Source organism: Rhinolophus sinicus, linkage group LG07 (genome assembly GCF_036562045.2).
Source record: "Rhinolophus sinicus isolate RSC01 linkage group LG07, ASM3656204v1, whole genome shotgun sequence".
NCBI classification, from domain to species: domain Eukaryota; kingdom Metazoa; phylum Chordata; class Mammalia; order Chiroptera; family Rhinolophidae; genus Rhinolophus; species Rhinolophus sinicus.
Window position 1 is genome coordinate 98,866,278 of NC_133757.1, and position 20,591 is coordinate 98,886,868.

Genomic DNA, 20,591 nt, shown 5'->3' on the forward strand with positions numbered 1-20,591 from the left:
GTGCATGACCAGGAGAGTAGGTGTGGCCCAAGTCTTGGCTGCACTCAGGACCCACTCAGACCTGATCGCATCTTAGTTTTGACACCAGTTTTAGCCATTTCAGATGTGTTGAATCATCTAGTTTTCTGGTTCACACTTTATTTAAATGGTGGGGGTTGGGTGGCATCTTGATGAAACGTATTGCCTGATTAAGAAGTGGTCTTTGAGAGTGAATGATGGTGACAGGAGATGTGTGAGTGCTACATGTGAGGTTTTCAGCTTAGTAGCTAGGAGTCGTGAAGTCAGGGCCCAGGGGCCCTGAGCAGCAGGCAGCCCTGTGGTCCCCTGGATTCCAGCATGGTGTCACAGCCAATCTGGTCCTTTAATTCATCGTAGCTAATATTTTTAAAGCATTTACTGGAATTTTCTAATTACTCTGAGTCATAAAGAAAAGTGTAAATTATGTTTCTGTGCTTTATTTAGGAGTGCAAGAGTTATGTCATCTTAGAAAAGGTTTCATCCTGGGTGGTTATAGTTCCATCGTTGGTGGGATTTTTGCTTTTATACTTTGAGGGAAATGTTTAGCCCTTGTGTATTTTAAATAAGATCTAACTGAAAATGTAAGTATTTTAAGTTAGAACTTAAGAAAATTTTTTTCTGCCTTTACTAAGAAATATGATCTGAACACCTTTTCATTTGTTAGGGGCGGGGGACTTCAGATAATATGGGAAAAAATGGGCATAAAGACAGCGGCTGCCACCAGGGCGTCCTCCCTCTGTCTGTTCCATTGTCTTTTTAAATACATCTCTGATTCTGCTCTTTTGCCTTAACCTCCCAGTAACTCCCCAGTGTTTGCAGGGCAAAGTATACGAGGTGTGATAAAAAAATATGGTGAATGTTTAAAGTTACTACAGTAAAAGACACATTGCCATTAATCCTCCTCAAAATCCTCCCCCTCACTTTGAACACACTTATCCCATCGTCCTTGCCACTTTCTGAAGCAGTGCTGGAAGTCTCCTTTTGTGAGTGTCTTTACTTCATCTTCCATCATGACAATGCTCTGTCACACATGGCTTCTGGTACGGCAATTTCTGTCAAGTAAGAACATTACTGTGTGTCCTCATCCACCTTATTCACTGGATCTGGCACCATGTGACTTCTGGCTCTTCCCCAAAGTCAAAATGACTCAGGACATCGAGGCAGCCACAACAGCGCAACTAAAGACACTCATGAAAGAGGACTTCTAGAACTGCTTCAGAAAGTGGCAAGAACGATGGGACAAGTGTGTTCGAAGTGAGAGGAAGTATTTTGAGGGGGAGCATTTTGAGGGGGATTAATGGCAATGTGTCTTTTACTGTAATACATTAAAAAATGTTTTAAATATTCACCGTATTTTTTTGTCACACCTCGTATGCTCCTTTCATGTATCCCTAGGTCCTTCCATCTGTTTAGCCTTATCTTGTATCGTTTCCTATTTAATCGCCTCTCCTCTGTGCCTCTTCTCAAATCCTGTCGCTGTTCCCTTACCTTCAGCAGAACCAATCCCTTCTCACACTTTTCTCCCAAAGGCAGCCCCAAGGCATGGTTGGTTATAGTGGTACCCTTTGCAGAAATGCCGTTAGTTTGTTCTGTGACCTCAGTGAGCCTGTTAGTTGCATGTAGGCTCTTCTCCCTACAGTTAAGAGTTTGGGCTGCCTGGTAGGAAACAAGTCTTTGGCCATCCAGCCTCCATGCCTGCAGACTCTGTCCACTCTTGACGGCATAGAAGCCTCAGACACCCAGATACTGGGAGGACCTGGAGCGCTTAGGGCCAGAAGAGAAGTGGAAAGATAAAGAGGCTGCACCGCTCGCAGTTTAGATCAGATAATAGATCACTGACCAGCTCTTTTCCCTGTGGACCCAGTAAGAGCAGAGCAACTCATACCTTATGGAAACCAACTCCCACACCCAATTATGACTCCCCTTGTAAGTATTTGTTCTGCCGGAATGGAGCCCTCTTAGAACTGAGCGTTCTGAGGTCCAGACTCTTGCATGGGAGCAGGGAGACCTGGGAAGGGGCCAGAGGTTGGTTGAGGGTATAAAGGCAGAAGTGGTGGATTGCCGGTTTCTTCTAGATGGTTGATCACTTCTGCGTCTGTGTCCCACTGCCGTGGTGAGCTCAGCGGCCACAGTGGCTTTCTGATTCCTCCTTCACAGTTACCAGCTCCTTGTCTGACATCCCTTTTCATCATCCTGGTGCTGATTGTATTTTTTTTTTATGTTAATGTTCCTTAAATGACATGTCCATAAGTAACGGAGTCCTTTCTCGTGATGTTACTTGCATCCGTTAATTCAGGCTCTTTTCACCTCGCACCTGCTTTGTTGCTGGAGTCTCATTAGTGACGTGCCTACCTTAGTCTTTATAGATATGGCTCCAATCAGTTTGCCTGCCACCCTCAGATCAGTCTTCTCAGTCTTCTGCTTTCTCTGCCCAGGCCGCTGTGATGGTCCTCACCACATTACCTCGTTAGGTCGTTGCAGATGCCACAGCCTCTCTCCAGGCGTCTGTCCTGCTCTGTCTGAAGCCCCAGAGCTGTGCTCCAGCCAGCCTGGCTTCCTTACTCCTCACTTTCTGTGACTGCTTTCACCATGCCTCCTTTTGTACCACGAGGTGTCCCTGGTTATCAAGGCCTGGTTTGAATTCCACCTCCTGCCTGCAGCCTTTCCCGATCTTTCCCGTCCCAGTAACTTCTCTCCATGAAGTCCTGTAACGCTTGTCTGTACAGACACAGCCCTTTGATGAATGTATGTTGTGTGTGAATGGAGAGAGAGCCTGGCAACGTGTGAGCCCACCACACAAATTACTGTCTTTAGCATGTGTCTTGTGTTGCCCACTGTGGGGTGAGCCACTTGCTGTGCTCTTTATTTCTCCCGTCTCCTTGTGTAGTGTGGCGCTCCTAGCACTTGGCATGCCTCATTGGCAGTGACTTGTTAGAATCCCCGCACGGTGACGGACTCTCCAGTCAGTTCAGGAAAATCCTCCTCCGGTGTCTCCATTCTGTTGCTCTTGATGCCTAGGCCCCCTTTTCGCTTGTTTCCTCAGCCCGTGCCACGCATCTTGGTACAGCCTGCTCCTGCGGATTTCGGGGTGACCAGGATGGCGGAGGTGAGTTACGGGGGCCGAGGGCAGCGCCGTGGCTGGTAGCTGCCCCACATCCAGTGGGTGGCCCCCAGGGTATAACTGTTGAGTCCACACCTGTGGTTTTTTATTTTAGGGTTCCCGTTTTGATAATTAACCATGATATAGGCCACCGTCTTCTCCCTCTGTATTTTCCTGGTTACACTTTGCTATTTTCAACTTGTTAATCATATGATTGCTAAACTTTTGGGTGCTCGACTGCTAATGTAGTCTGCTGCTTTAATAGCCCACTGCTAGGCAAAGGCGGATTCTATAAACAGAACAATCTCCTTATTCTAAGTGTTTGCTTAATTCTCAGTTTTACATTTCATTCCGATTCATGATATCAGCGTGAAAAGACTAATGCTAGGCTGGGGAGAAAAATAGTCTCTTATGATCTCCCACAGATGAACAGCACTTCTCATCTTATGAGTCGCAAATCTATTTTCTCCCACTGCGTGCTCATTCTCTTAGGCAATGCTATATCTTCATAGGAAATTTTTATTTATTAAAACAACAGCAAAAAAGGCCAAATAATCTGAAAGAAAAGCCGGGCCTCCGTGAAGGCCCTGCTTTCTAAAAGGCCCTTTCAACCCAGTACAGCCTTGGTGTTCACGAATTTAACTGAAGATAATACCGTGGCCCCCCTCTCTCCCCCGTGAGTAGTGTGTATGATTTTGCTGAGGCAGGACTGGGGCTCCAGGGCCAGTGGGACAGAGTGGGAGCAAGTGCCTTACCGCTAAAGGAACCTGACCTGCCATGGCCTCTGCAGCTCAGGGCAGCTCATCGAGGGGGTTTTCTCCTGTCTAGGTTTTCACGGCAGTCTCTAGAAGTGTGTTCATGGGAAGCATAGAACCCGATGACGGCAGATAGGTTTCCACTGACATACCACTGCCTGCAGTGCAGTGACTGAAGGAATCTGAGGCTGTTTGCTTTGGCTCAGCAGGGAAGAATACTACGATCGATCCATCGATCCATTGGTGTTCCCTGGCTGCTTTTGGTCTCTTCTTTGTAGTGGGTGTGGCTCTGACCTCTGAGCCCTGGTTTCTCCCTTCCTGGTGGCTTTGGATAAATCCTTTAACCTCTACGGGGCCATGTTGTAAAATGAATATGATAATAGTTTCTGGCCTATATCAAAGGATTCATGTGGAAGCAAACAGGTAATACCAGGGAAATTTAAGGCACTAAAGTCACTGGACTGTCACCTCTTCAGGACAGAACCCAGATGGCCGCTGTTGATCTGGTAGTGCTGGGGTCTCCCCCAGGAGGGGATAGTTCCACGTGCTGTTTCAGGCCCACAGTTATTGTTTGGATTCTGGGCTCTTGGAATTTGTTCATGTGTCTTCCCTACCTGGTCAGTGATATTAAAAATGAAATAGGAAAGAATAAATAAAACATGTATAAGTTGCAAAAGAAAAATGATTGAAGGATTGCCTAATCTTTTAGAGTATTTGTGCTGGCGACAGTTATTGATCTATTGGATTTAGTAAATTTTGCAGCCTAGAGATCCATCACAAAAATGGGCTGTTAATCTCAGGAGGTGTCGTTAATTTCGTGCCCTGAAAGTGTGCCTTGTGGGGATAGGAGGGCCTCTGGAGACAGGACTATAAATGACAATTCACGTGAAAATGCATCGTTTATCAAACTGCTGAGTTAAGCCAAGTGACTGTGAGAGACTTATGGATCTCAGCTGTTTCCCAGTTCAAATAAATCCTGTATTTCACATGGAAAATGGCCATTCCTGTAATATAAATAATCTTTCCGTAAATATTGGAAAACATATTTCTTTTTCTGAACAGCACGCTCTCCACCTCCCCAACCCCATTTTCCGTTCCTGCCATCTTTCCCCCTCGTCATTGTGAATTGGGACTAGAAAGACAATCTGCCACCTTCTTCATCGGACTTAAGTTATCAGCGAAAGAACACCTGATGAGCACCTTAGAAACAGTAGAATTTGGATGAGCAGTGGCTGTGTCATTCCCCAGGAGACGGGGCTTTGTGTGTGTGTCTCTGCCAGAGTGACTCAGGCTGTGACGTGAGAGGGAGAGGCCGGCCGCTGTGGCTCCATCCTCAGTCACCCCTCCTGCGGGGCTGACTGCTTCTTGGCTGGTGTCTCCCAGGCGCAGAAGCCCCCCTGACCTGTGACATGGGACCAGCCTTCAGCATCAGCCTGAAAGACAGGCTCTCAGAGAAAGGGTATGGCCTGCAGGCAGCCTCTGTCCCCTCGTCTTCCACTCCCTCCCAGCCAGGAACAGCCAGTCAGCAGTCGGCCCAAAGGTCATTTCTTCAAACCTGAGCTGGTGAAGCTGAGTTGAAGCCCTTTCAGATCCTCCAGTGAGATCATCCTGTCACTTCTACAGGAGGAAAGTGCTCTTCCGGCTTCTAGTGATTCTCCCAGGCCCCCTGGGAAGTCGGTGTTGGGCAGGGGATCTCTCCATAGGGGCAAAGTTCTCAGCCTGAGTGCAGGGAGGTGGGAGTGCCAGGGGGATGAGGCAGTGGAGGTCTCTGGGCACCTATGTGTGCCATGCTCTGTGGTGAGGCCTCGATTGCCTCGTACCACACAGACCCTCGGTGGCAGCCCCGTATGTGTTGTTTCCCACACTGCCAAGCAAGCAGTTCTCCGACACCAGCTGGGTATCTGAGTTCACCTCAGTTATGACGCTGTCTATCCAGAGATAGTGTCAGGTCCCACAGGTTACGGGCTCAGTCCCGGCAGGCTGCCCTCCACTCTAGGCACCAATCTCAAGGCCAGCTTGTCACCTGTGCTGCTGACCAGCTATAAATCAGAAGTCCCCATGACCCCCTCCTTGGGTTTGATGAATCTGCTAGAGTGGCTCGCAGAACTCAGAGAAACATTTTACTTACTAGATCACCAGTTTATTAGAAAAGGAAAGAACTCAGGAACAGCCAGATGGAAGAGACGTGGAGGACAGGGTATGAGGAAGGGGTGCAAAGCTTCCACACTCTCTGCATTCGATTCTCTCTGAGCACAACACTCTCCTTGCTCCTCCGTGTGTTCACCAATCCCCAAAACTCTGCGAAACCCATCCTTTTGGGGTTTTATGGAGGCTTCATTACATAAGTCTGGCTGATTAAATCACCGGCCATTGGTGATTGATTCATCCTCTAGCCCCTTTTCCCTCCCCAGAAATCAGGGGGTGGGACTGAAAGTTCCAACCCTCTAAGCATGGTTGGTTCCTCTGGCAACCAGCCCTCATCATTAGGGGATTTCTGAGTGCCTTTATTAATATACACTCAGGAGTTGTTGGAAGGGCTTATTATAAATATCAAGGTACCTTTATTGCTCTTACCACTTAGGAAATTCCACAGGTTTTGGAAAGAACGCTATGCCAGAAACGGGGATGAAGCCAGAATATATATTCTTATTATAAATGCCAGTGTCACAGGCAACTACTAGAGTCTATAGTTTGTATAGAAGGTGAGGAGATGGAAGGGGCATGGTGTTTGCTCAGCTCTCAGCACGTGCAGAGTACACTGGGGCCCTCACGATCCAGTGCCTGGAAAGCCGGGTCACGTGCCGGTAAGTGGTGTTGCTGATACTGGGACCAGGTCTGCCCTCCTGCCCAGCAGCGCGCTTTTCACTGTCAGAGCTGTACGGTTTCAACTAACAGCATCTGTCTCGACTCTTGTGGACATGAATACCTAACATTGAATTCTAACCAGTTACTCGTCCCCCTTTCCTGCTTCAGACTCACCGAGAGAGTGTGGGGGTGAGTGTGGCCCCGGATGTGACGGTGCAGATTGCCCCGGTGGTGAAGACCGGTGACAAACCAGCTCAACTGCCTCCACCGCAGTGCGTGGCCACCAATACCCAGGTCTCCGAAGTGCAAGAGGGGCCACCCAGCCCCCTGAGTGAGGCCTCCAGTGGGTATTTCTCGCACAGCGTCTCCACGGCCACACTGTCTGATGCATTCGCCCCGGGCCTGGATGCCGCAGCCCAGGCTGGCATGCAGACGCCCAGCTCGCCGCCTGCTGTCTCCTGCCAGGCCAGCCCAGAGACTGAGCCCCCATGTGCATCCGCTGCCCCCAGCACAGACAGTGCTCTCCCTGCTCTGCTGGAGGGTCACAGCGGCCTTCCATCACTGCCTGTCCCAGCAAAGCCAACTGTGCGGAGTGACGGTGGCAGTGCCCAGGCCAAGGGTCCGGTTTCCTCAGAGAAGCAGAATGGAGAAGCTGGCACATCACCCCCTGGTCTTCCCACTTCTGCCCCCCAGAAGGAGTCAGCCAGCTCGCAGTGCGGAGACCTTTCCCCTGCCAGCAAGCCGCCAGGACGACCCAAGGCCCAGGCCACGCCGACCCCCAGCTTAGAGCCGGATGTCTCCAAAGCCCAGTTGCCTCCTGACCTCCTGCCTCAGTCGCCTGCACCAGCATCTCCCTTCAGAATCCGGAAGGTGCGAACCTCGGAGCTGAAGTCATTCACACGCATGCTCGGTGGGGACACCGGCGGCCCCTTTGGTGCTGAGGAGGACCCCCTGGCTGTTGCAGGGCTGGGCGACGACAGCTCTGGGGGGCAGGCCCTGGAGAAGCTGGAAGTTTCCTCTGATTCCGAGGAAGCCAGTGAAGTCCCAGAGTGGCTCAGAGAGGGAGAGTATGTTACCCTGGGCGCCAACAAGGTGGGCATCGTGAGATACATCGGGCCCACCGACTTTCAGGAGGGCACATGGATTGGCGTGGAGCTGGACTTACCTTCAGGTAAGTGTGACTTGTCGGGGACAGGTTCCTGGCACTGGAGGTGACTGCATATGCTCACTGTAATCGGGCGGAAAAGCTCTGGCCCCACTTCTGGTGCTGCCCAAAATTTGCTGTGTGCCCTTGGACACGTCATTCGACCTCTCTGAGCCTCTCAGGCACCACTTTTCAAATTGAGGGATTGTCTCTAAGTTCTTCCTAAGTGTTTTAAGAGTCAAGTTTTCTTTTTTGAACTTCTAGAAACTCCTCAGAAACCTAAGACATTAATTGAAATCAAGTATAAATTTGTTAATGAACGTATTCTTTTTTTGGTCACAGGAGCATTTGCATTTGAGCTACACTAGTAGCCGTATCTGCTGTGTTTGCTCAGGTCAGACGCTGAGCCCGTGGCTGTGCTCACTTGTTACTAAGACATCCCCATGCTCCTTGGCCCATGGATTGAGCTCAGACCACAAGGCCCCTAAGAGCCGCTACAGGCTTCCAGTCCCTGAGGCCTCATTCTGGAATGGCACCGCTGAAAGCCAGTAAATCGTCATTTTCAGAAAAACTGAGGGCAGGACTTGAGGAAATATTTCGTCCTTTAGATGTTTTTTAAACACCTTTATTGTGATACAATTTATATGCCATAAACTCTTCCTGGTTACAGTGTACAATTCAATGGTTCTTAATATATTTACAGAATTGTGTGAGCATTTCCATAATCTAATTTTAGAATAGGTTGATCATCCCCCAAAAAAGCCCCATGTCCGTAGCAAGACATTGCCCCTCAAGCCCTAGGTAAACATTAATTTACTTTTTTTCTCTCTAAGTTTATATGAAGTGTCCTAAGCTGGACTTTATATAAGTGGAATCCTACAATATGTGGGCTTTTGTGTCTGGCTTATTTCACTGAACATGTTTCCAGGGTTTATCCAGTTGGAGCATGTGTTATTCTTTTTGTAGCCGAATAATACCCCATTGTATGAATGCCCCACATTTTGTTCGTCCATTTGTCAGTTGATGGACACTTGGGTTGTTTCCATTTTTTGGCTGTTGTGAATAATGCTGCTGGGACTATTTGTGTGTGTTTGTGTGGACACACGTTCTCGTTTCCCTTGAGTAGCTACCCAGGACTTAACTCTCTGGTTCACATTTGGAGGACTGCCAGGCTGATGTCATTCTCCTTGCCACCCAGCCTCTCCATTAGGTGAGGGGTGGGAGCTGTGGAGATGGGTTTTGAGGAGGCTTGTGTGTGGCCCTGCAGGTGGAGGGTGGTTCCCACCCCACAAGTAGAGTGGGAGCTCCAAGGGGCTCTCCTTGGTGGGAGTGGGGCGGGGCGGGGGTTGCTCTGTGCAACCCAGGCCTGCCCCCCTCGGACTCTTTGTCTCTGGGCCCCTCAGCTCAGCGGTGAAGTCACTCACTGTCTTTAAAAGTAATTTTGGCTAAGAATGTCATAAATTGGAAGTGGTTCTAGAAGACTAATGTAGCACTGGCTGGAATATTTTTTGAACTCCATTTCTGAAATGTAGAGGGGAATTGGGAAGGAAGTTTATATTTGCTGTTGAACTCAAGAATTAAAGGGCGATCAGCAAATACATGAATTCATCCAACAAATAAATAGTAAGCACCTACTGTGTTCCAGTCACTGGATACCTTGGGGAGCAAAACAGAGTCTCTGGTTTCACTGGACTTTTCATTGTAGAAGGGGAGAAAATTACCAACTAAACAAACAGATGAATTTGATAGTAAGAAACGCCATGAAGGAAATACAATGGGCTCAGCAGATAGAGGACAGTGGGTGTGGGGCTATTTTAAATAAGACTGAGGGAAGCAAAGGCCTGAGTGATGGAGAGGCGGTCGGCTGGGGCAGCATTGCAGGCCGAGGGCACCTCAGGCACAAGTTCCACACAGGGTCGAGCTCACTGCGTTTGAGGGGCAGCCGGAAGGCCAGCCAGGTGGCAGAGGGGCGCGGTGACTGCGTCTGGAAGGGTGAAGTATGATAGGAAACCATTGGAATGTTTAAAAAGATACCTTTTTTAGGAGACTAGACTTGGGATGATGAGTGGGCAGGCCACGTAGGAGGCTGCCGCAGACGTCCAGGCCAGGATGAGTGGTGGTGTGCAGGTGGTGAGAAGTGGTCGAGTCAGGAAAAGGATGACGATGAAGCCCTGAGTGACGGAGAATGTCACGGGGAGAAAGGGGTCAGGCTGACCGCTGAGTGTGGCCTGAGACCAGAGTCATGACCACATGCTAACACCTGAGAGAGCAGGTGAGGGCGCAGGGTGGGAGAACCCGCCTTCTGTGTTGGACAGGTGAAGCGGAGCGTGCAGTTTGGACGTTCCAGTGGAGATGAGATGGCACAGGGGCCACATCAGGCTGGAGACACAGCTAAGAGGCATCAGGATTCACGGCAGGCGGGCCCCCAAGGGAGAGGGCACAGCCCCCGGCCCTGTGAGGGCAAGACTGGAAGGGAGGAGCCATTGAGACGGGAGGTGGGAGTGTCCCCGGCGCCCAGTGCTGGCAGCTGCCAGAGTGGGAGAGGTCGTCTCCTCGTACCTCGAGAGGTCGTCTGGACCGAGGTCATCCTTGTTGACCGTGAGAGTTGGGGGTGCAGGCTGGGCCTATTTGGAGTGGGGTATAGAGAGAAAGGCCGCTTAGGATGTGCAGACAGTGAGTGTAGAAAATTCATGATCATTTTTGTTAAAAAGATCATCTTCCCTACCAACCCATCACCGTGGGATGTTGACATGTAGGGGTCAGATGGTCCCTACCTGGGTGCTGTGTTCTCATCCTGCACCTAAAGAATTTTTTATTCACTCTTACAAGGGAAGCTTCTTTATACCACGTTGACATGTCATGTGTAGTGTCACGTCTGACCAGCTACAATTCAGTGATTTGCCAGTTTCCATCTAATAGATTTAGAAAAAATGATCATTTTACCAACAACATCCATCCGAGGTTTACATTTTAACTATTTAGATTGAAAATAATCTGTGCCCCTGGGTGTGGGGGGGTAGTGCCAGCTCTGCTTTGGGGGCACCTGCAGCTGGGTGTCAGAAGTGGTAGGACTAGCGTATCAACTTCAGGCTTCAGGCTGGGGGGCGGGGGTGGGGGGATCTGGCCCTGGTGACCACTGTGTGCTGCCCAGGAGCCGGTCATCCCAGCCTCATTTATTAAACGGTGAGCACCAGTGCCGAACCTGCGGGGGGCGGGGGCGGGGCATCTGGCACTTGGGAGTCCTGCCGGGAGGGCGCTGTGGGGGTCGTGAGCAGACTCAGAAGCCACCTCCATGTCTTCTTTTCCTTGCCCTTCAGGTAAGAACGACGGCTCCATCGGAGGGAAGCAGTACTTCAAGTGCAACCCCGGCTACGGGCTGCTGGTGAGGCCGGGCCGGGTGCGCAGGGCGGCGGGTGCAGGCCGGCGGCGCAGCGCGGGGCTCAGGCTGCAGGGCGCCCCCGAGTCCCGCAGGAGCAGCACCCTCACCGGCTCCGCCACCAACCTGGCCTCCCTGACGGCAGCGCTTGCCAAGGCGGAGGGCACCGCAGTGGTGCGCGCAGACAGGAGCCATAAGAACCCCGAGAACCGGAAATCCTGGGCCAGCTGAGCAGCGTCGGATGCCCTGGCCGTTGGCCCTCGGGGCGGACTGTCAGGCGGCTGCCGCAGCCCTGGAGCGGAGCTGCCGCTGAGTGGGCCGAGTCACCTCGAACCCCCTTCCCTGGGGGAGCAGGCAATGAAAGCTTTTTGCACGACGCAGAGCTGGTGACCTGCCCATTTCTCCGGGAACTCTGGAAGCTTTATTTCTTTCTCTACCCAGAGAATGGAGGAAGCCTCTCTGCAGGGTAGCGGGTGGAAGGTTCTAGGAACTCGGGCGGCCTGGGTTGTGGGGAATGAGGCCCCTCGGGCTTCATCCGCGGAGCCTGGGGCTCCTCCCCGGGCTCTTTTTTTCTGCTCTGGCAACCTCATTAACCTTTTAATTTAAAGAATAATCATAACTAGTGCCTTTCCTTTCCCCCAGGGGCAGGGCATACTCCCTCAGCCTCCAGGGCTGGTGTCCCCCCCCCGCCCCCCCCAAGTGCTGGCTGGCTCCTGAGGCTCCATGCACCCCTCTTGTCCCCCAGTCCCCCACACCGAGGAACGTGCCCCTAAAGTGCCTCTGGCAGGCCTCGGGGGGCTCTGGCACAGGTCCCGGGCGCCCTAGAGAGGGCCTGTCCCCTCCCGCCTTGCCCTCTGACTTCCCCACGGGGTTTCTTAGCAGTTTCTCTGTGGGTGTTTTAGCATCTTTATAGCTAGACATTTTTTTTTTTTTTTTTTTTTTTGCCATTTATTCCCTTAACAGAGTGCTTAGAATATATTTATTTATATTTATTTTTTCAAAATCCGAAATCATTCGCGAGCCACAATCGTCTGCCTGGGTGCAAATGCCCAGGCAACCTCTGTGGCCCCTCAGGAGCTGCCGGCCTCCCACCTCAGGTGGTCCCTGGTGGGGCCAGAGGATGACACCCCCCCCATATTCCTTTAATGCAGATACACAAGTGGCCTTACTCTAAGATGACAGCAAACACTTGGAGAATTATGTTGTGCTTCTCAGTCAGTGACATGTCAGAGGCATCGCGACCTTATTTGGTGCAATGTTGGTTTCTGGGAAGGTCCTTAGACCAGTTGAACTTCTTGGCAGTTCTGTACCCTGACTAAGCCTGGGCCTGTGGAGGGAGCCTTCGCCCACCTGCTGCTGGGACCTCTAGTCCTGGAGCCCTGTCCCTTCCGGGTTTGTCGGGAAAGCGTCGGGAAGCGGAAGAGGGCAGGCACCTTGCACACTGGGCTGGTGAGGGGTATGGGGGGGCCAGAGAACCTCTGAGGGCCGCTCCCCCCCCCCCATCGGGGTTTGCACACGGCACTCTTGGCTGCCTGTTTTTAGTTCTCATGTTTAGACTTTAAAAATGACATCCAGAAACCTGTTTTTGAAAAATCTCTGGTTCTCTGGGGATTTGAAGCCCCTCATGGGAGGTAGTGCCAGGCTGTGTAGGGCCTGTGGCTCCGATGGGGAGGCAGAGTCCCAATGGCAGCACCCACCCGACATGGCTGCCGCAGGCTCAGACCCCGTGGAGAAGGGGCTGAGGGTTAATTAGCGCCTAGTACTTACACATGGTGATGCCCTGCCCGCCCCAGATCCGGCCTCCCAACTGGCAGCTGTCGGCCAGGTGAGCTGCCTCTTTGCCTTCCTGTGGTGCCTGTGGTTGGATAAGCTGCAGGATGAAATGGAATCGCTCACAGCTGGCTAGTGCGGGGCTGGCTGTCCCCCCACTCCCACCTACCCTGGGGTTTCCTGGCGCTTGATGAGACCCCAGCCTGTCCAGCACTGCCAAGCGCTCACTTCCTCTTCCATTTTAACAGAAGGAGGTTAGGGCCAGGAGTTCAAGAGCACGCTCATTTAGCTTTATCCCAGCGCACAGTCATAGTTCTACAACTGGAAGGAATATTCTCACAGGGAACGGGCTAAAACCAAGGGAAGTTCAGATGTTTTTTTCCAGTTTACATAAGCTGCAGCTTCTGACTCCCGGCCTGGGCTCTTTCCATCACCCCTGGAAGCACCAGCACCGCCAGCCCCTCAGAGCACCTGGGCCTGGGCCCGCCCCCAGGTTTTAGTTATTTAAACCATCGCTCTCTTAACGAGGGGCTTCTGCCCCAGCCCCCAGCGGATGCCAGCCGGCCCTCCCTGGCGGGAGCTCAGAACACTCAGCTCGCTGGGCGGTAGCTGCCTCCAGTGCCCTGTCCTCGCCCGTACAGCACCCCTGGCCTGGGAGGTAGGTGTCTTTCTGTTTCTCTAGTTCTGGCTGCCAGACATGAGGGCACCTGGGCCTGGCAGTTTGCCCTCCGAGAGGGTTGGCCAGGAGATTCCTGTCTCCTTCCCATGGGCCGCGCGTGCCTGCCGGGGGGCGGGCCAGGTCTTCAGGGACTTGCCCCTTCGAGGCAGGCCTTCCTTCCTGTGTGCAGCTGGCATTGGGGGCCCCCTGCTGCACATGTGTCCCTGAACAATGTGCTCTCTCAGTTCTGGGCTCTGGTCTTCTACTTAAACCAGCACAGAAGTTCCTAAAGGTCTGTTTTCAGTTAGAGTTTTCTCTGTCAGCATCAGTGTGGTCGGTTGATGTGGGGACCAGAACGACCCCTCTCTGGGCAGAGCGGCTCTTATTCCCATAGCCTCAGGTGACCCGCCATGGGCAGCAAGCTGTGCCCCACGCTCGTTAGAGGGAAAACACTGTGAAATGGTTGAGTTTATGATCTTAGCGAAGTATTACTGGAGCCCATCTGCCCTGTGACATGGTGTCAACCTTCCAGAACCATCTTGGGAAGCTCAGTGGGGGATGAAGGGTGTCGTGCTCTCTTTATCATTCCGTTTAATTAAAATGGGATAAATTCCTATGGAATTGGTGGCTCGAGCAGGTTTTTATTAGCTGAAGCTCATGGGAACAGTGGAGGAGCCGTGAGTGATTTGGGTCCGCCAGCCCTGCTGTCTGAAAATGTTTTGGGACCACCTTTGTCTCCCGGGCTGTTTGCTATGCCCGCATGTACCCCACTAGCCCTGCCATCTCCCCCACCCCCGGGGCCCTCCCCGGAAGCGGCGTTCCCTCCACCTTGTGCCAAAGCAGCCTGTTTGGAGGGCAGCTGGGTTCACAACTTTCAGCTGCTGGTGCCCATTGTGTGGAAACGCAGCCGTTTCTCCTGGGAGGGAAGCCCTGTCTCCGTCAGCTGGCTTGGGGTTTTCTTAGGAAGAGCGTGTTTGGGGCCATTCTGGTAGCGTGTTAGGGAGGAGACGTTTGTCCCATTTCGCTCTTGGTGAGCTGTCGGTGCCTTGGGAGGCCGGCACGTGGCCGCTCTGTGGGTGAGGCTGCTGCCTCGGGCACTGCGTCCGTCAGTGTCCGTCAGCTCGTGGTAGCTGTCAGAGTGCAGTGCAGCTGTCCTGCTTGGGGGGCGCTGGGTCCCTGTGGGGGGCTGGGTTTGCAGTCCTGGTCCCCCCCTTCAGGGCGAGTGTGTTGATGGCTCGTGCAGGGTGCACTCAGGGCTCTGGCGTGTCTTCCTGGGATGTTCGGGGCGCCCCTTCTTTCTAGGTGGGGAGCAGTGTGTGTTTGAAGTCTGCTGTTTTCACCATCACTTCTTGTGCAGACTGATGTTAACTTGTGACTGGAAAAGGGGTGCCGTGCAGTAATGTGGTCACTGAAGCCGCAAGCCCGGGCAGCTCCCACGACCTAGCATGTATTGGGCTGAAGGTGCGGGCTTGAGAGTAGGGAGCTCAAAGGACGGGCTCCATATCATCTGTCATCTGTCTTGCCTTACTAATACACAGACCTAATTTTAAATAAAGTGTCAGCTTTAGGACTCGCAGTTCAGTTCCTGGCAGGCCCAGGCAGGAGGAAGCTGGGGCCAGGTGGGGCTGTGGGTGCCACACGATCACCCCCAGACAGAGACTGGACAGGGAGCCTCCTCCCGCTGCCTCCCACTCTGCACATGCACAGTCACTACAGGTCCCCATCCCCAGGGGACCGCGGGCAGTGGGGGGCAGCGGTCCCCATGCCCAGCCTGGCCCGAGGCAGCAGGAGGGCGAGGAAACAGCCAGTGGTGTGACTGGGGCCCGCCGTGACGGGCCTGTGTGTGTCCAGTGAGAGAATGAGCTGTGACTGGAACAGCTGAGTCTGAAAGGCTCACGTGTTTAGATTCCCGGTAACTTCCTTACGCTTTCTGCTCCTGGTTTGAAGTTCCCTGTATGTGAAACTGACAGGACGTCCCTGGTTATTTATTTCCCTGGCTGAGATTGGCCCCGTTGGCCAAGGCCTGCCTGTGGGCCGCATTTCACTGTGCCTTCAGCTCCCCGGGCAGCCCCCGCCCGCCTGCCTGCCGTGCCTTAGGGACCAGCCTGTATCTTATCCTCAAAACACTGACTCATTTGTCCCCACATGCACCTTTCTCTCTGAGAAGTCCATCGTGCCTTCCGCCAGGCTGCTGACACTAATTGTGTCGGGAGAGTCTTAGAACACCTTCTCCATGTGTGGAGTTCTGTAAATAGGATGGGGTCACATATAAAGAAGTGATTTTTGATTGGGGGAGGATATTGATTTGTTACACGTGAAATGGGAGTTAAAAAAAAATCCAAAGACTCTGTAATGAAATGTAAAAACTTAATGATTTGTGTTGTATAATGAACTAAACCTCGGTAATTTTGTACCATATATGCCTTTCCATCACATGACCAGCCGCTTCTGAATAAAACCAGATGATTTCTTGTCTACGTCTGAAGTCGGTCTTGTTGCTTTCCCCTCCCCACCCTCACGCCGTGGTGTTCGGGCTCATTCTAAACTGTCCCACTGGGCCTTGTTCTGAGTGATGGAGGTGGGGCTTCTCAAGGTGGAGCCTAGAAGAGTGAGGTCCAGGAGAGTAGCAGGCCCCCCAGCACACCTCCCGGCCCCCGCACTCTGCGATTTGAACTAAAGAACCAGGGAGGCCTCATGGCTCCATGCTCAGTCTTACACCCCTCAGTCACGATGTCTAACAGGAGCCAAGAACCAATAGAAACTTGCTGGTTGCCTGAGGTCCAAGGTAATTAGAGCTTCTGGACTAATGGGGAGACAGATTGGAGAGGTGGGGACATGCCACTTCTCTGGAGCAGGGATTGTCCCAGCTGTCAGGACAGGGCTCCACTGCCTGCCTTGGTCTGCATGACGGGCCCCACTCCAGACCCCCCAGCTGGGGAGCAGAGGACTTATTTTCGCTGCTGCACAGGTGCGTTGACTCTTGAAGGTTCTGCAACAAGGTGTTTGCGGAAAGGAGGGAGGGGGATTTGGGCTGTGGCCGCCATCGGGGGCCGGAGCCGGGTGCACACCTGGCAGGTGGTGGGGCCTGATGGTAGCTGTTGGTGCCTGCCCGGCTGTGCAGCCCAGTGTGGGCTGTGGGCTCGCGACTGCGCTGGGGACGGTGGCCCAGCCTCTGTAACCTGGGAAGGTGAGCTGACACCTCTGAGATTGGCTGCAGGGCCTCCCTGTGGTCATGGGCATAGCTCAGCACCAGGGAGGGACACGGTGGGCTGCTGGCCGTTTCCCTCCCTGCATCACTGAATCACTCGGCCTTTGTCTGATATAAAATGTACCCCCAAACGTAGGGCTAAAGCCCCTCAGACGAACTGAGGTGGCATCAGTCAGAGCACCTCAGCGTGACTTGTTTATATTCCTAAGTGTGGAGAGTTGTTCTCAGCAGAGATAGGCCCTGCTGAAGAAGGACAGAAATTTGGCCGCCAGGAGCTGTGCTGCGCTGAGGCAGGAGTCTGAATGGAGAAATGATCTAGTTCCTAGGATAAATCTTGTTTTTCAAGCTGCTGTTTCCTCTTTTGCAACTCAATGAGATCTCCTTTGTCTGCATAAGGCTGTGGGGTTTTTATTGTTGCTCAGGCCCCAAAATGGGCGCTGGTGGATTTGTCACGTTTATTTCATGCACTCATCCCCCCACCCACTGAGTCTCTCACTGAACATTTACATACAATGCAGAAGGGCACTCGGGAGCCCTGAAATGGGGCACAGGGCACAGTGCCCACGGGGGGGGGGGGGCAGAAGCTGTAGAGGTTGAGGAAGTTACCCGTAGGCAAGTGTGTTTGGGGGACTCGGAGGAGCGATGGGGGACAGGTGGGGAAGACTTCCAGGTGGGGCATGAAAGACCAGAAAGAGCACTTCCGGCCCAAACAGGAGCGTGGGGTGGGGATGGCCCTCGGTATTGCCCCTCCCCCATCTCCTGCCCACCTCCACTTGGCAGCTTAAGGTTTGGGGTCCGCTTAAAATTTTGCAGTCTTTTGTAATTCTGTAATGAAAAAAACAGACCGTTTACTACAGGTTTCCTCTGAGAAGGGAAAGTAAATCGATTTGAGTGTTGTGGGAGGGGAGCTAGGGCACTGTCCTGGAGTCCTGCTGAATAATTTTTTGTTTTGTTTTGTTTCAATTACGAATTTATGTATACTTTTGCTTTTCCACAGAATGAGTACAGCCAATTTAAAAATTAGAAAGACAGAACAGATGCATTTCAAAGTGGCAAACTGTAAAGTGCATTGCCAAACAGCTATATAATTATTACAAGCATCTCCATGCAAATATGGGCGTGTGTATATATGTATGTATGTAATTAACTCTCACCTAGTCTACTCTTCGGAGTTTCACGATTACTTTTGTTTATAATCACTTGTTCTATCCGCCTAATGTGGTGTCTGTTAAGTTCTGCCAGCTCTGCTCCCTCCACCCTCTTCTCTAGCATGTGCACACCAGTCCTTGCCATGATCGCTCTTAAAAAAAATTTAGACTTTTTTCATAGTCATCATCTCTCATCCCTTCTCCCCATGGCCCATTTTTTGGTTACAAAATTTACTGCAAGCCTGAGTGTGCTCTGAGAACTAATTTCCTGCTTAAGAATTTGATCCCAACCATTGGATGCCTTTAAAGAAACATAGATAATGAAGCTTCAGCTTTCTCTCGTTTTTTACCTGCTGCAGGAGAAGCCCCAGGAAAGAATTCTCTTTTAAGAAAAGGTGCTCAGGGTGTGGCGTGGGGAGGGCGAGTGAAGGTGTGTGTTTGGTATCACTGCTCAGCACAATAGAAACCGCTAGTGGCTTCAGGACGTGGGCAGATGGTGGGAAGAAGGAAAGCTGAGGGCTGGTGCCCAGCGAGGGCAGATGTGGCCTGGGGGGCGGAAGCTGCACAACGGCCTGTGAGGGGAATGCGGAGCAGACAGGACACAGAGCACTTGGTTGGAGTCAGAGTGGACGGATTCAGGGCTTTGTGCTGCCGCCCATTAGCGCCCAGCCAGGTAGTGTTTGTCACCTCCCCCTTTTCGTGCGTCCTCACGTCTCTGGGTGCACCGATCCCTTTCTAAAGCACAAGGGACTGCTGTTCAGAACACACGCCCACCCCTTGGGTGTGTCAGTCGCGTCCCAAATGACCGTGTCCCAAAGAAATCCCAGTGAGTCTTTGTTCAGTTATACATTTTATTCTCTAATAGGTACAATACTAAAATAAACACAAATTAAAAAAAAGTTTTATTAAAACAAAACTGTACAAAAAAGCAGTATATACTACATTTTAATTACAGAACAGTCTACTGTCCAAAAGGCACTAATCCAGAATAGGAGATACAATGATACAGGACTCATTGGAACTATTTTAATCAATACAATAGGGCACTTGTTTCTTTGACCATTTACATCTAGAAACAAGGGCTTCTTGCTACAGTCATTTCATTACACATTGTTATAAATATGAGTCCCACAGGTGAAGGTGCAGTATCGCTCTCCCTAGAGAAGGTTCAGGTCAAGAGGGACCGAGGGGGGCGGGAGGGGGGTGGGCAACGGGGGGCGGGGCCCTCGTGGTAGAAGAGCCGACAGCCCTGGGCACACAGCTTGTCTTCCGGCCTGGCCTCCAGGAGGGTGGGTGTCTGGCCTTTACTGGCAGCCACTTGCGCTCCTCTTGTGTGTTAGCACCGGGAAAGTGGGTTCTGAGATGTTCCAGGGAACTGGGCTGGAGGTCTGGGGGGTAAAGCGCCAGCAGCTGGGCAGAGGGGAGCATTTGGGAGCCCGATCTGAAGAAGGCAGCATCTCCTCAGGAGGGACGGCCAATGAGCTGGCACTAAGCCAGGCAGAGCCCCTGCTGCTTTCTGGGCAAACTTCTGGCCCAGAGGTAAGAGACCCTGTTCCTCCTGCATCCCCTCCTGAGGGGGCCACTAGAGCCCGGGAGAAGGATCCAGTAGAAGGATCTGACCATCTGTTGTTTTGGAAGCTGATTTCTAGAGGTGGGAGTTTGCTTCCAGAGGCCCTGTCCTCCCGTGGTCCCTCCGTGGTCCCCCCGTGGTCCCCCCGTCAGGACCAGCGGCTTCTGGGCAGTATGGGGCCGACCTCTGTCCACGTGGCCCCGTTCGGTGGCCTTGACAACCCTCTGAACCCCCGATTTGATTCTCGGATGGACCCTGGACCTAAGGGAGAGAGATACTGCAGCTTTCCAAACAGTGTCATACACGTAAGACAAAGACAGGCATCGGATGTTAACAAAAATAAGTAACAAAGAAATAGGATTAAACCAAATCTCTTCTCACAGCTTCCTATACTACATCCTCCTTCTGCTTAGCAGAAAATTGTACGTACACAAAAATACAAATACACAATTTTGTAGAACAGTCTGATTTTAATATATTTATATATATTTATATTTATACGAGTGGCAGGTTAGTTCATTATATAGAGCTTTTTGCACTTTTGGCTCATATGCAACAAGGCTTACTATAAATTCAGCTTTAGCTTTCATTCAGGTTTTATAGCTTTTGAACAATTGTTTTCACATTTAAAGCAGCATCCAATTTGCACTAGGAGTTTGTGGTGATTCTAGGAAAGACGGGGTCAGGAGGTGACTGGCGGGGAGGCAGGGCCGGGGGCAGATCTACATTCCAGTGTGTGTGGCCATGTCAGGATTGCTGTGGGACAGAGCTGACCATGAGGACCCCGTGAGGTAGACTGAACACCTTACAGCAGACTCAGACACAGGTGCCACTGACTCCCCTCAGGGACACATGGTGCACAAGATGGGGACAGAGACTGGGAGACGCCAAAGGGAAACAGACACTAAGACACACGGTGGCCAAGGCAGGAGGGGCACTCGGCCCCCGCCCGTCCACCTGGCAGGGCGCCCGCACAGCCCCTCACAGACGCTCGAGGGTTCGGTGGCTGCTGAGACTTCCAGGTGGCCCCAGGCATGTG

At 52.0% G+C, this 20,591-nt stretch overlaps 1 protein-coding gene across 2 annotated transcripts in view; it reads left to right on the forward strand.

The window, feature by feature from the left end:
• The window catches only part of KIF13B (kinesin family member 13B), a 170,497-nt gene extending 154,394 nt beyond the window's left edge, over positions 1 to 16,103 (forward strand). The window contains exons 38-40 of one of the 2 annotated variants that reach the window (XM_074338346.1): positions 3,062 to 3,124; positions 6,847 to 7,849; positions 11,140 to 16,103. In XM_074338346.1, the coding sequence (XP_074194447.1) occupies positions 3,062 to 3,124; positions 6,847 to 7,849; positions 11,140 to 11,429 (1,356 nt within the window). In that variant the 3' untranslated portion in view covers positions 11,430 to 16,103. The remainder of the gene's footprint in view (positions 1 to 3,061; positions 3,125 to 6,846; positions 7,850 to 11,139) is intronic. The other variant, XM_074338347.1, reaches the window with a different exon arrangement.
• The last annotated feature ends 4,488 nt before the right edge of the window (positions 16,104 to 20,591 follow it).